This window comes from Pseudorasbora parva, chromosome 3 (genome assembly GCF_024679245.1).
Source record: "Pseudorasbora parva isolate DD20220531a chromosome 3, ASM2467924v1, whole genome shotgun sequence".
Lineage (NCBI taxonomy): Eukaryota > Metazoa > Chordata > Actinopteri > Cypriniformes > Gobionidae > Pseudorasbora > Pseudorasbora parva.
The window spans coordinates 21,708,339-21,723,882 of NC_090174.1; the positions used below are offsets into that span (position 1 = coordinate 21,708,339).

The 15,544-nt window shown below is 35.6% G+C and overlaps 2 protein-coding genes across 3 annotated transcripts; one reads left to right on the forward strand and one right to left on the reverse strand.

Annotated features, from left to right (window-relative positions):
* Window positions 1-141: 141 nt before the first annotated feature.
* Window positions 142-7,378, reverse strand: cplx4b (complexin 4b). Its single transcript, XM_067438136.1, has 3 exons — window positions 7,056-7,378; window positions 6,591-6,678; window positions 142-1,573 (listed from the first exon to the last, which is right to left on the reverse strand). Exons 1-3 carry the CDS (start codon window positions 7,118-7,120, stop codon window positions 1,346-1,348), a joined length of 381 nt encoding a protein of 126 aa, XP_067294237.1. The 5' UTR covers window positions 7,121-7,378; the 3' UTR covers window positions 142-1,345.
* Window positions 7,379-9,843: 2,465 nt separating this feature from the next.
* emb (embigin) lies at window positions 9,844-15,542 on the forward strand. 2 transcript variants are annotated; one of them, XM_067438134.1, is made up of 8 exons: window positions 9,844-10,134; window positions 10,449-10,508; window positions 10,724-10,913; window positions 11,063-11,145; window positions 11,244-11,371; window positions 13,888-14,176; window positions 14,268-14,304; window positions 14,420-15,542. In XM_067438134.1, exons 1-8 carry the CDS (start codon window positions 10,029-10,031, stop codon window positions 14,481-14,483), a joined length of 957 nt encoding a protein of 318 aa, XP_067294235.1. In that variant the 5' UTR covers window positions 9,844-10,028; the 3' UTR covers window positions 14,484-15,542. The 2 variants fall into 2 exon arrangements, with proteins under 2 accessions (XP_067294235.1, XP_067294236.1); XM_067438135.1 differs by having other exon boundaries at window positions 9,845-10,134; window positions 14,271-14,304.
* The last annotated feature ends 2 nt before the right edge of the window (window positions 15,543-15,544 follow it).

The window sequence follows — 15,544 nt, forward strand, 5'->3', positions numbered from 1 at the left end:
TTTATTTTTAAATAAAAAGTGCATGAATCAAACATCATGATCCTCTTTTAGCATATTGGTCATAAGTCATAACATTGACTTTGCAATTTAAGATTACTCAGTGATCACCGTCACAATCACAGTTTGGTTAAAAAAAAGAAAATCAAGGAACAAAATAAAAACAATTTTAAATTAAAAAGAACATAATGAAAAAACTCAGAATACATTCACAAATTAATTTAAAAATCACTCTTAAAGAGTGATCGATATCAAGTTATTGAAACTATGCATAAGTACACTATATTGCCAAAGGTATTGAGACACCCCTCTAAATCATTGAACTCAGGTGGTCCAATCACTTCCATGGCCACAGCTTTATAAAATCAAGCACCTACACTGCAAAAAAAAGCTCTTCTTACTAAGTCATTTTGTTTTGTTTCTAGTCTAAATATCGAACAAATTTACATTCTTAAATGAAGATGCATTTACTATATAAGTAAAATGTTTTTTGCTTAAAACAGGCAAAATGATCTGCTAATGGGGTGAGAAATGATATTGTTTCTGATTGAAATCTTGTTTCTTGTTTCCATCTCAAACAGAAAAAAGATTATTTCTCACCCGATTGGTAGATAATTTTGCCTATTTTAAGCAAAAACTTGTTAAAGAAAAATTCACAAGTAATTGGTAACAACAGCAACTCAGCCACAAAGTGGTAGGCCATGTAATATCACAGAACAGGATCAGTGCAGAAGTCACCAACTTTCTGCAGAGTGAATAGCTACAGACTTCCAAACTTTGTGTGGCTTTCAGATTAGCTGCTGGTGCGTAGAGCGCTTAATGGAATGGTATTCCATGGCCGAGGACCATTTTGGACAGTTTCATGCTCCCAAATTTGTGGGAACAGTTTGGGGATGCCCCCTTCCTGTTCCAACATGACTGCACACAGTGCACAAAGAAAGGTCCATAAAGACATGGATGAACGAGTTTGGTGTGGAGGAACTTGACTGGCCTGCACAGAGTCCTGACCTTACCCCAAAAGAAACACCTTTTGGATGAATTCGAGCGGAGACTGTGAGCCAGGCCTTCTCGTCCCAAATCAGTGCCTGAACTCACAAACATGCTTCTAGAAGAATGCTCAAAAATTCCCATAAACACACTCCTAAACTTTGTGGAAAACCTTCCCAGGAGAGTTGAAGCTGTTATAGCTGCAAAGGGTGGGCAACTCTATATTAAACCCTACGGATTAAGAAAGATTAAGACAGAAAGTTCATGTGCATGTAAAGGCATACGTCCCAAAACCTTTGGCAATATAGTATAAATGAGAGTCAAGATAAGACAACTAGATAACTTTAACCTCTTCTACACATTACATAACAGTGCACTTCTCCTCAGCCTTGGATTTCATCTCCACCAATGTGGCCTGAGCCTTTTCTTTGATCTGCTCCATATCCATGTTCTGAAGGTTCTGCATTTGGCCCATTAAGGATTCCTTTTCCTCCTCCTGTGGCACCTCTCCATCCAGCATCTTGACCATTTCTTCTGGCACGTCAATGTCATCTCCGGCCTGCTGAATCATAATCTCATCCTGTTCACTCTGGGAAGAACAATCAGCATGTCAATCAAACATAATAAAGAAATTCTAGTATCAATTCTTTGCTTATATATGTAAGGATTATGTACTTAGAATGCATAGTTTGCAGACATGCTTTGAAGGAAGCCTCAAGCATGACGTGTATAAATAAAATCGTTCTTTACAAATACCTTCAGCATGCTGTGATGGTACACGTTTTAGCTACTTGAGTACATGATAACATTGCCTCTCAAAATAATGATGGTCATTTAATTCCCATTGCGCAGCTTTAACCCTGCAGAATAAAAATCTACTTGGGGCAACAATTTAAGAGTACCCTAAATCCGCTGGTAAATCACAAGACCCATCCGTGTTAGATATAGATATGGGTCGATAAAGATCCAAATATATAATAATGATTGGTGAAACATTCATGCATTTAAGGGTTAATTGCATCACTGTAAGTATTGATTTTATATCACTGGTTCTCAACCAGGGGTCCAGGGCATCAAGAGGTAAAACAACAACAACAAAACACTTTAGAGCAGGGGTCCCCAGACTCTGTCCTGGAGGGCCGCTGTCCTGCAGAGTTTAGCTCCAACCCCAATCAAACACACCTGAAACAGCTAATCAATGCCTTTATAGGACCTAGTAAGACATTAATTAGCTGTTTCAGGTGTGTTTAATTGGGGTTGGAGCTAAACTCTGCAGGACAGCGGCCCTCCTGGGGCCTGTACCATGAAGCTGGTTTAGCTGGCTAGCCTGATTTGTTTAAGCTTAGTTTGTGCCAATCCTGGGTTTTAGGTACCATTAAAGTGGTTTGGCTTTTAGCTGTGTTCATCGCCATAGTAACTTATGCTCCACGGCTAACCTGCTCCAGGGCAGGTTATGTTCTGGATTAGAGATCTCAAACTGAAATTGGGCCAATCAGCTGTGAGAAAAGTGACACACCTCTGATGCAGTAAAGCCACTCCCCCTGTTTCTGCTCCAAATTAAAGGTCATTACATAGCAAATGGTTTTAAAGACTAAAGCGTCTTGCTTTTAACAATGCTTATTTATAATAATATTAATTTTGAATGATTTACTTATAATTTATGTAATTATTATACCTTAAATCAATTACACATTTATCATTTTAGTTAATCAATCATTAATAGGCACTTTGTTAAAATTAATACATAAGTCATATAAATAACATCACCTGCATAAAGTCATATGGACAAAGTTTTAAAATCAATAAATAAAAATAGCCTATAAAAAAAAGATGCTCACTGAGCTTAAATGTTTTATTTTCTCTATATCAACTAAACTAACTTCATAACTTTTACTTGCATTGACGTATACAATTTTTTCTTAAAGTTGTCCTCTTTCATAAACAGCTTTTCTTCTTGCTGTGTATTTTTTTTATTTTTTATTCTTAATATTTTTCAATCATGCAATATTCTGCAGAAGAGAGAAATTAATCTCACTGATTGTCTCGCGAGAAGTGAATCTCAGTTCCACAGCGTGTGATTGGCTGTTCACTGCTGATGTCACAGCTAAACTCCTGAAGTCAGGATCAAAGCCTGAGTTGACAAAGAAAGCTGATGATCAGCATCATGGGACCAACAAAGCCTTAATACAATGGTTTGGTTTTGTCAACTCGAAACTAATCCTTTAACCCTGAGTTTGTTAAACTACCATCATGGTACAGGCCCCAGGACAGAGTCTGGGGACCCCTGCTTTAGAGGATATGCATTGACGTCACTTTCCGGGATTGAGTGGCAGTTGACCTGCTGCATGAATGGATTTAGTTGGGGAAAACTCAAGTAAATTAATTAAGGAATCATATTTTCCTGACATTTATATGAGCTTCATTTAGATAAATTGCCTACATAAATACAGGTCCTTCTCAAAAAATGTGATATGTGATAAAAGTTCATTATTTTCCATAATGTAATGACAAAAACTAAACTTTCATATATTTTAGATTCATTGCACACCAACTGAAATATTTCAGGTCTTTTATTGTTTTAATACTGATGATTTTGTCATACAGCTCATGAAAACCCAAAATTCCTATCTAAAAAATTAGCATATCATGAACAGGTTCTCTAAATGAGCTATTAACCTAATCATCTGAATCAACTAATTAACTCTAAACACCTGCAAAAGATTCCTGAGGCTTTTAAAAACTCCCAGCCCGGTTCATTACTCAAAAATTGTGCATGTCATTCGGAAATCAAGGTGCCAGAGTCTGGAGGAAGACTGGGGAGAAGGAAATGCCAAAATGCCTGAAGTCCAGTGTCAAGTACCCACAGTCAGTGATGGTCTGGGGTGCCATGTCAGCTGCTGGTGTTTGTCCACTGTGTTTTATCAAGGGCAGGGTCTATCAGGAGGTTTTGGAGCACTTCATGCTTCCATCTGCTAAAAAGCTTTATGGAGATGATTTTGTTTTTCAGCACGACCTGGCACCTGCTCACAGTGCCAAAACCACTGGTAAATGGTTTACTGACCATGGTATTACTGTGCTCAATTGGCCTGCCAACTCTCCTGACCTGAACCCCATAGAGAATCTGTGGGATATTGTGACGAGGAAGTTGAGAGATGCAAGACCCAACACTCTGGATGAGCTTAAGGCCGCTATCGAAGCATCCTGGGCCTCCATAACACCTCAGCAGTGCCACAGGCTGATCGCCTCCATGCCACGCCGCTTTGAAGCAGTCATTTCTGCAAAAGGATTCCCAAACAAGTATTGAGTGCATAACTGAACATGATTATTTGAAGGTTGACTTTTTTTGTATTAAAAACACTTTTCTTTTATTGGTCAGATGAAATATGCTAATTTTTTGAGATAGAAATTTGGGGTTTTCTTGAGCTGTATGACAAAATCATCAGTATTAAAACAATAAAAGAGCTGAAATATTTCAGTTGGTGTCCAGTGAATCTAAAATATATGAAAGTTTTTTTTTTCTTTTTTCTTTACATTATGGAAAATAATGAAGTTTATCACAATAAGCTAATATTTTGAGAAGGCCCTGTATATGTATTGAAGCTTGTGTGGCTGCTTTATAGTTACTAAAAGCTGTCACACATTCAATAAATGGATACCAGAAAGTTCTATTATATTCATCGGTGAAGCTAATGACACACTGAATCTCCTGTGAGGCGCCAGTGGTTTGAGTGCTAAATTAATTACATAAATGGTGCCGGGTCTGGTTTTGTGTGTTTTTGGCGGCATTCAGGCTGAAAACCACTCTCAAGTCTTTTTGCCACTCATTGGGCGTAACTGCAGCGACTCTGGCCGACGGTGACATCACGTGCATACCCTCTATATTTTACTAAAATCCTGTGTTTTTTCTTAGAAGTACCAGATTTCCAGTGTCTTGAAAAAAACCTGGATATATGAGGCCAGGTAGGCCAAATATAAAATAATATTCATAAAACACTTTTATAGATGTATACACCTGAAAAGGCCATGTAAATGAATTAAATCTTTTATCTTTCTTGGCATTTTTTAGATTTTCCACTTCACTAAAGAGGATTTCTAGTATAACGGTTCTTATTAATGAATCTTCATTTCAACAGATCTCAATCAACAGCCAAATTTCACAGCAGTTCGTAACATTTTTTCGTTTTGGCGAATTGGTGGCTAATTTGTATGAATTTGTTTTCATTTGATCAGTGATGGGTAGGTTTAGGGATGGTCCTTCATAATGGCTTTTTTCTAAACTCATATGTATATGAAATTTGTATGAAATATTATGTTCATTGGGTTGGAAATTGCTACAGAATCACACTATACAGCAGTGCTTTTAGAGCTCAGTTCAGAGAATCACTGCGGGTGGTTAAGCCCTAAATATCCAGAGTGACTATTTTAGTCATACTATTTTATAACCTAATCTCTTGCCACAATCTGCAATGGAAGCTTTCACACACGTGATAGTTTAACCATCTATTCAAACTGAGGCTATTAATGTGATGCTTACAGACAGTCAGTCAGGGACAGGAATAACTCAATTAAGGCAAGACGCCTCAGGTGAATAGGATAAATTATCACCATACGTCCTCAGTTGATTCATTACATTAATTATGGCACATCTTTTTATATTAAACATTGTCTTAAATTATATATTTAAATATGCAAATGTGGCATTATCTAATTAAATATGCACTCATTCACATACATTTACAGAACAGAAATCTGAAGATTGAACACTGGGAAAAAAAGAGTTGGGTTTGCATGATTTATTTGTGTACATCGGTACCATGTGAATTAAATAAGTTAAACAAGCATTATTTGTTAGTGTTACTTCAACATCAGTGAAATTAATACATTTTAAGTGACCTGAGTAGTTTCAAAGCAAATTTTGTACGGCTCCCTGACATGTTTCAGGTGTTCAATTTCATTTATTTAATGTTATACAACTGAATTATAATACAGCACTAACTAGTTGAAAAACTTTTAGTTAGCAATAACACACATTACCATCTTAAATGCTAAGCATTAAAATCATAGACAGTTAAAAAAAAAAGCTCCTCTGCAAAGCCGTTATGACATTAGTTGTATTAGTCCTGCAGCCTAAGCAAATGCTCCACTCTTCTCCACAATAGTAACCCACTGTTATATAAACTATTCTAATAATTCCAACATAATTAAATATTAAACATTATTAAACACAATCAAGTCACCCCTTTCTCATCTTGCTCAAAAACACATAAAATAACACTTTTACATATAAAATAAGAACATTTACTCTCTCTTGATTTAGCCATATGCAAAGAATGCTGGGAACTAACAAGCCCCGCCCAGTTTCAGTTAATGCAACACAAATCATTCATGATATCATAAATAGATTATTTCAATTTGATTTATATTTAACTGGATTGAACACAATCAAATTAAGTTAGGGCAAATTGTATAAAAATTGTTGCTTTAGGGTCGAAGGTTTAAGGAGACTTTGAGGGGGGAACATTTTTTTCACCATGTTTTTAGGAATAACACTTTATATATAATGAATATGAATAATTTATTTATCTGCATCTGCATGGGACTCTCACCTTTGGAAGCCGATATTTGTCTCTTAAACAGGTCCTCAAACAAGCCCTTTCTGCTTTTTTTGTAGAAAATTCTGCATCTCTCTCCATCCTTTATTGATGGGAAAACACAGAGAACAGGAATATAAAATGAATAGTAAAAGACAGCAGTTGAATTCAAGAAATGTAACAACAGAGCAGAAGGGTATCTCATATTTAACATGTATTTACTATAGGGGATAGTTTATTTCACAGCTCAACCAATGTAATGCTCAGTAATTCTTATCTGAGTATTATGTGAAATAAATATTTCACAGGTAATGTTTGTGTGTGTGTGTGTGTGTATTTGGAAGTGTAGTTATATTTGCTGCTGCATTTCAATTCATTTCTTCTGAGAATAATACTCAATGAGTTTATAAATGCTGTCACAAATGCAGTAAGATTTTATTTTTTAAACCCAATGTTTTTAAAAAAGAGATTCAAACTTACTTTTCCTCCACCATCTGCTTCTGATACTCTTCATATTCCTCTCTGGACATCCCATCATGAGACATTTTGCTATAGTTGTTCCTGCCTCTTCAACTGGCTGATCACAATGAAAGTGAACTGATGATCTTTGCAAAAGAATGATGCACTTCTTTCCTTTTTTTTCCTGAATCAAGCTTAATTCTAGCTTCAGGATTGGTCTATCAGAGTAAATCCAATGAGAGGCTTTTCTAAACAGCCCTGCAGACAAGTTGCATCACCAAGTACATCCTGATTCCTGACAGTGACCCAGGCCAAAAAAAGAGTAACAATATTCTGCCAAATTCCATCACCTCATGTGAGTCCTCTATTTCCATCATCAGAAAATATATTAATTAATCATTTGCTCAACATTTGCAACTTTGTCAATGCCTTGTGTTGTATATAAAAACATTCATAAAAGTTTTTACTACACTGTAAAACATTATTTAGAAAAAAAGTTACCTGGTTGCCTTAAAATTTTGAGTTCATTGAAATTAAAATTTTGAGTTAATACAATGACAATTTTTTGAGATTCGACAACCTTTATTAAAATATTATTAAAAGATTTTGTAAGCATATTGGGGAATTGTGTGCGTTTTATTTCTGATGACGCAGTGAAACATGCCAAATAACGATTTATCAAATTTTTAATGTGGTTCAGATACAAAAATATTTTGAGTTTCTATTTATTAAACAAATTTCCTTCTTTGTATCAACTCAAATTTTTAATTTCAATAAACTCAAAATTTTAAGGCAACCAGGTTACTTACTTTTTTAAGTTTAAGCCAGACAGTTTCAGGAATGTGTGTATTAATTTATTATAAACGCTAATAATAATTACAGTTGCATCTATTTAATTATATAAAACATATACATGTATATTACTATTATTGTTATTGTTATTATTTCCATCCCAAAAAATGTTTTTCCAGAAAATTAAATTATTCACTCTCAGAAAAAAAGTTACATTTCTGTCACTGGGGCGGTACCCTAAGGCAGGGGTTTTCAAACTTTATGATGCCAAGGACCCCCAAATATAATGAATCTTATGAGGGACCCCCATCCTAAATTCCATCTATTTTTATGAAGAAACATTTAAAATTTTAGATAAATTGTGTGGCATTTTAAATAGCAAAATATTGATTTTAAACCTAATAAATTGGCTATACTTAATGTTGTATGTAAAAACCTGAAGAATTTTTCAACTAAAAGTAATTTGATTTCAACTTTGACAATGGATGTATGTAAGTATCTCATGTACAGCATTAAGAATACTGCCTTACAACCCCAGCGAAGCAAGATAAAGGGGACTCACTAAAAAAGAAAATAGCCTATGCTTACGACAAGAAAGGAGAGAAACGTTTAGAAATTAAACAGAATATTCGGTAGACTTTATCCATGTTTGCTTTGTCTTTTTGTTCTCTGAAATTTTCTGGGGACCCCTTAGGACCTTCTGGAGGACCCCTGGGTGTCCCCGGACCCCAGTTTGAAAACCCCTGCCCTAAAGTACAAAAGTGAAAAGGTACATCTTTGTACCTTACTAACCCCTAAATGGTACATATTAGTACCTTAAAGGTACATATTAGTACCTTTTTGGTTTTGTACCTTAGGGTACCGCCCCAGTGACAGCAATGTACCTTTTTGCTGACAGTGTTTGTGTGGGACATTCTATTTATTAATTTACTAGTTGCTTCTGAAATAATTTATTATTTTCAAATAATAATAATAATAATAAAATTAATAATAAATTATTATTGTTGCTGCTGCTATTATTAGTCCTAAAACACCCTTTTCAGAAAATTTGATTATTTGTGTGGGATTCACAAAAGCGAAGGAGAACTTGAAACAAGTACTTTAATGACAAAATTTAGGAAGCATGCAGGAAAGCCCCCAGTATACCGGAACCTCGACAGACAAACACTGAGGGGAAAGTGAAGACACACAGGGCTAACACGGTGTAATAACTAGACTAATTAACAAGAAACAGCTGGGACAAATGAACTCATAATGACGGTGAACATGGGAACACAGGTGTGGGGGAAAAAGAACAAAGGAACATGTGACAGAATCAAAAACACAACTGAGTGCTGAGTGCCTCAGCATGTGCTGACCCCGCGCTGTGATTTTACATGCCCTACCACTTCATGGCTGAGTTGCTGTTGTTTCCAATTGCTTCCACTTTGTTATAATATAACTAACAGTTGACATTGGAATATTTAGTAGCGAGGAAATGTCACGAATGGACTTATTGCACAGGTGGCAACCTATAATGGTACATTCACTGAGCTCCTGAGAGCGACCCATTCTTTCACAAATGTTTGTAGAAGCAGTCTGCATGCCCATGTGCTTGATTTTATACACCTGTGACCATGGACGTGATTGGAACACCTAGAGGGGTGTCCCAATACTTTTGGCAATATAGTGTATACCTACATTATTTTAATTATATCACTGTAAGTATGAATTTTATTTATATACATGTTGTATACATGTATATATTGTTCCAACCCAGATCTATTCAAAATATAAATACTAAAATACTAAACATATGAAATTATGAAATGTAATGTTGAAGGTGTGATCATTCATTATGTTGATTTATTTTATGTTTCTTATATGTTAAGTTGTATTTAATTGCACATTTTGTTTGTCTGACAAAGACCTTGTGGTCAAACCATTGCACAATAATAAATGACTTTGAGAGCATGAATAACAGTGTGCCGGTATTTTAGTTCACTGAGATGTGAGTCGTCACAGTGCCTGCTCCATCTCAATAGAGGGTGATGGTACAGGCAGGGCTACCGCCACCTCCTGACGCTCATGATTAATTTAAAACAGGAAGCTGCAAGCATACACCAGTTTCACCAAGTCACCATGGCTGCAGTAAAGGATAGGTGAAGGGAGGGGGGAACTGGTGTATCTGGGGACCTGCTTCCAAAAAAAGACGCACCAGAAATGATGCCTCGCACACAGCAGAGCAGCAGGGAAAGAGCGGTCTTCTCCATGGCTAACGTCATGCATCTCATCTTACTACTTCTCTACTGTGATGGAATAAATACAGGTTTGTGCACGTCTGCTTTTTAGTCTTGTATAACATTTATGAGGCTGTTATGTCATTTTCAAGCTTTGACATTATGACCTTGTTATCCGTTAGATGAAATGAAGTCCTTTCAACTGATCTTTCAGTGTTTCTACAGGGGATGTTAAAGTAATAGCACATTTCCCAAATGTTTTTAAGATTATTCAATAAGCTAAGGCTTATTGTAATGCAAATCTCATTTAACCTTGACTAGGCCTGTCTCTTTAGTAGAAAGTATAGTTAGTATTATAAATTCAATGCAACATTTTATAACACAATGTCTTCTTTTGTTCCAGAGACAACCCCTTCCCCAGAGTCTGAGCCTGTAATTACAACCAAAAAAGCTGAAAGCAAAGGTACGTTTACCCTGTCATAACTTATTAGCATGCATTGGACATCAATGGATGTATTAAAAAAAAAAAAAATTGTACAAATTATAAAATACATGATTGATATGCAAATGTAGTTATAATTTGGTACATATGTAATCAAAAATTGGTGAATTTACATTACACAATTGCAATGAAGAGGTTTGTTTTGCTGATCGGGCTACAAATGTTTTGGCATACAGGTCAAAGTCGAGTCATTATTGAAGAGCTTGCAATCCTGACACCCCAATATATAGAGCTTTTATGTAACTTAACTGATATGCCAAATAACCCCCTGTACATTACTGGCTATTGGACTAAAGATGGACAAGAAATTGAAAACTCTGAAGAAACTGTAAATAGAATCAATGAACAGTATATTCTTAAAAGGACGTAAGTGGATGTCTATTTCACAAAATGAATGTAATTTCTATTAAATGTCAAAATAATGCAAATGATAAATGTTAAAGAAGCAAACAAACAATGCAGTATTACTTAACAATGACATAACATTGCTCTAAGTTGTTTAACCTTCTTCATAGTTTCAATATACAGACCGGAGACCTGGGAAATTATTCATGCGTCTTCAGAGAAAATGAGGCGCAAGTAACATTTGTTTTAGATGGTATGTTTATCCTTTTATGCACACCTTGGGATGCTTTTCATATTCATCATTGTTACAGAATTTGGCGGTTAAACTGATTTATTGTGCTTTTTCTCAAGTTCCGGTAATGAAAGACAAAAGAGACAAGCCGATAGTGAGCTACATTGGAGATTCAGTTGTACTCGAGTGTAAACTCAAACACACACCAAACACATGGAACTGGTACAAGGCAAACGACACTGAAAAGGTGAATCAGAAATGGGGAATGTGGGACGGATTCTTCTTAAACGAGACATTACCATGCAATTAAAGGGTTATTTTATATACTATTATACACTCACCTAAAGGATTATTAGGAACACCTGTTCAGTTTCTCATTAATGCAATTATCGAATCAACCAATCACATGGCAGTTGCTTCAATGCATTTAGGGGTGTGGTCCTGGTCAAAACAATCTCCTGAACTCCAAACTGAATGTCAGAATGGGAAAGAAAGGTGGTTTAAGCAATTTTGAGCATGGTTGAGCATGGTTGTTGGTGCCAGACGGGCCGGTCTGAGTATTTCACAATCTGCTCGGTTACTGGGATTTTCACACACAACCATTTCTAGGTTTTACAAAGAATGGTGTGAAAAGGGAAAAACATCCATTATGCAGCAGTCCTGTGGGCGAAAATACCTTGATGATGTAGAGGTCAGAGAAGAATGGGCCAAATGATTCAAGCTGATAGAAGAGCAACTTTGACTGAAATAACCACTCGTTACAACCGAGGTATGCAGCAAAGCATTTGTGAAGCCACAACACGCACAACCTTGAGGCGGATGGGCTACAACCATAGACTGTAAAAAAATATGGACGCAGTGTTCGTGACGTCACCCATAGGATTCTGATAAGCCGTTCTGAAGCGTAAAGAGATGAGCTGGCCGTTGCCATCTTGGCAACACCTCATCGCAAGTCACGCCTGGATAACAGAAAGTGGGCAAAAAAGGCAGGATGTGGGCGGAGCTTAGGTGACGCAATGACTATAGACGGCAGATAAATGGCTATCCACCTGTCACTCAAAGTAACCACTCCCTTAATTATGCAGAACTTTAAGGCTTTTATAATGTAAATGAATGAGTTATAAAAAATTCTCAGTTGTCATGAAGGGCAAAATTAGCTGTATAGACCAAAACCACAATTTGTACCAGGCTATAAATGTTTTTTTCTTCTGTAAAGTTGGGAATTTTAACATGGGGCTCAATGAGATTCTGCTCCCTTCTGGAGCCTGTCCCTAGTGGCCAGTCAAGGAATTGCAGTTTACATTACTTCCGTATTGGCTTCAAGAGAGACCACGTGAGGTTGCCGCTTGACTACAATAGCAGAAGACCCCACTGGGTACCACTCATCTCCTCTACAAATAGGAAAAAGAAGCTACAATTTGCACGAGCTCACCAAAATTGGACAGTTGAAGACTGGAAAAATGAAGACTAGAAAAATGTTGAAACATTCAGATTGTAGAGTCAGATTTTGGCCACCATTTATGACCACCATGTACCCATCCTCTGACGGCTACTTCCAGCAGGATAATACACCATGTCACAAAGCTTGAATAATTTCAAATTGGTTTCTTGAACATGACAATGAGTTCACTGTACTTAAATGGCCCCCACAGTCACCAGATCTCTACCCAATAGAGCATCTTTGGGATGTGGTGCAACGCGAGCTTTGTGCCTTGGATGTGAATCCCACAAATCTCCATCAACTGCAAGATGCTATCCTATCAATATGGGCCAACATTTCTAAAGAATGCTTTCAGCACCCGTGTGGAATCAATGCCACGTAGAATTAAGGCAGTTCTGAAGGCAAAAGGGGGTCAAACATATTAGTAGTATGGTGTTCCTAATAATCCTTTAGGTGAGTGTAGTTTCTATTGATAGTTTTCAATATGGTGTGGAGGTGTTAATCTGATTTATTATTTTATTTGATCTTTTGCTGCTCTTATAGCAATTATTTTGTTTTATGTATATTATTTTATATTGATATTGAGGTGAAACTGTATTGTCAATTTCTTTATTTTACAGTGTGAACCTTTTAGTTTTTAAATATATTTCTATTATTATTATTAGTTGTATTCCATGTATGAACAGTGGTATGCAAATAAACATTTATTTGTATAATTTTACTTTTATTTTTAGGAATTTTATGTGCTTTTGTCATTTTTATTAGTCATTATCTTTTTTTATATTTCGGTTTAACTTTATCTTTATTTAATTTTGAGTACTTAAACCTATTTTGGTTACACTTTACAACAAGACAATATTTAATTGGTTAACATTAGTTAATTAAATAAATCATGGTAAAGGGATAGTTCACCCCAAAATGAAAATTATGTCGCCATTTACTCACCCTCAAGTTGTTTCAAGTATACAATCCCAACAGTTTTCCCCATCAACTGTTTGGTTACTGACATTCTTCAAAATATCATCTTTTGTGTTTAGCAGAAGACAGAAATTCATACAGGTTTGGAACAACTTCAGGGTTAATAAATTACAGAATTAAATTATTTTTCAGCTATCCCTTTAACTAATTGGACCTTATTTCAAAGGGAATAATGTCCCTTTGAATAACTAACTTATTCCCTTTTAGTTAGTTGCCAATGCAGCATTCCTGTTCCTCTAATATTTATATTTTATTTCATTTTTAATTCAGTTACTGAAAATGATTTTTAGCTGTAGTTAACAATAATAACAACCCATTTCATATTAATATTTTTCTCTTCACAGGTGTTCATCAATGTCACTGCAAACCCTCTGAACTACAAGATACTAATTAATGGAAGTAAAACTAAACTGACAGTACTGAAACTGACTGCAGAAGATTCTGGAAAGTACATCTGCAGTGCGGAGTTTGATATCAAACCCAGCGAGTCCCATGTAGTGCTGAAGGTCATGTCATACACTGAGCCTCTCAAACCCTTCATTGCCATAGTGCTCGAAGTTATTGTTCTGGTCACACTGATTTTGCTTTGGGAAAAATGCAACAAGCCACAACAGAGCAATTCTTCTGATGGAGGTACAGTACAATTTCAAGGATTAAGAGTAATATGTCAGAAATCAATGTTCATGTTTATTTAGAGCGTTCTGAAAAGAAAATTTTCCTCTAGCAGAGAATGATATCTACACTGAACAAACCAGAAAACTGTAAGTGTATTTTCAGATCAGTTTATATGGTTGGTTTTAAAGATTCACTGAAGCCTGATGTTAAAAAAAGTTACAAAGCATTAATTGATAGTGATAGTGCTGATTTCTGTTCTAGCACTCATGATGACAGCAATGGAGTGGAGAACAACACGGCAAGACAAAGAAAAATGGAGCACTAAGATTTCATTTTAACAGACAAAAGAGCAGCGTGATGATATATTTTGAATTTTGTGGCTTGAATTACATAAGCAATAAGGTGTTGTGTCTGTCCCAGCAGTATCCTATATCATATAATTTCCTAATATTGTTTTAAAACCGCACGTTTCATAATGTTATTGTAAAGTTTTCAGGGTTCATATGACCTATTTTGGACATTAGTCTAATAATAAAGGTCAACTAATGATGAAACTGATTCTGTTTCTGAAGGCTTTATTCTCTTTACATGATAAACATGGTTTTTATTCAAATCTAAATCAACAAACATGCATATAGGTCAATGGAAGCACTGCTCCATTGTTTGTTTGATAAGCGCGGACCAATGAGGTTTGTTCATCATGTAAAGTGATTTCATCTTCAGAAGATTTGAATTAAACTGCTCTATTCATATGAATCGCTTTTACAATTATACTTTTGGTTGTGTGGACTATCAATGGACGGGCAGAAATGAAAAGCAATCAAAAACATCAATTTGCATTTAATAACATTTTATGGATTTGGAACAGCAGTAAAGTGAGTAAATGATAACAGAAATTAAATTTTTGGGTGATTTGTTGACCAACAAAGAATCCATAATTTCATCTCTATGAAAATACTTTAATATAATAAACACTTTCTATTTTGAGGTTTTTTTCCCCTCCATTTCTGTCACCTGATGGAGTTTGGGTTCCTTACCACTGTCACCTTTGGCTTGTTTAGTTAGGGACACAATATTATGGATCTGATCGCACTGACACTATTGGATGAGAACTCAACTAAACTGACAGATGACATCACTTTTCTTTCTAGCTGAATTTAACTCGTCTTTGATGTACTTTACAGTTATTGAACTGAAATGAATCCACACTGAACTGATATCAACCGAATAATTACAGCAGAGTTGAATTTTGTTTGCATCATTGAATCGTTGTTTTCTTGTTTATCCTTGTATATCTGCTTTGAAACAATCTGTATTATATAAAGCACTATATAAATAAAAGTGACTTGACTCCAAAAATTAAACTTGAATGAGACAAAAACTACG

Bases quoted from the DNA above. Each gene is read 5' to 3' on its own strand.
- cplx4b (XM_067438136.1), bottom strand. From the start codon at position 7,120: ATGTCTCATGATGGGATGTCCAGAGAGGAATATGAAGAGTATCAGAAG. The intron at 6,679-7,055 runs GTAAGTTTGAAT...CCATCAATAAAG, and splicing joins AAGCAGATGGTGGAGGAAAA to GATGGAGAGAGATGCAGAAT. The intron at 1,574-6,590 runs GTGAGAGTCCCA...TGTTCTTCCCAG, and splicing joins ACAAATATCGGCTTCCAAAG to AGTGAACAGGATGAGATTAT.
- emb (XM_067438134.1), top strand. From the start codon at position 10,029: ATGATGCCTCGCACACAGCAGAGCAGCAGGGAAAGAGCGGTCTTCTCC. The intron at 11,146-11,243 runs GTATGTTTATCC...CTTTTTCTCAAG, and splicing joins AGTAACATTTGTTTTAGATG to TTCCGGTAATGAAAGACAAA. The intron at 14,177-14,267 runs GTACAGTACAAT...ATTTTCCTCTAG, and splicing joins GAGCAATTCTTCTGATGGAG to CAGAGAATGATATCTACACT.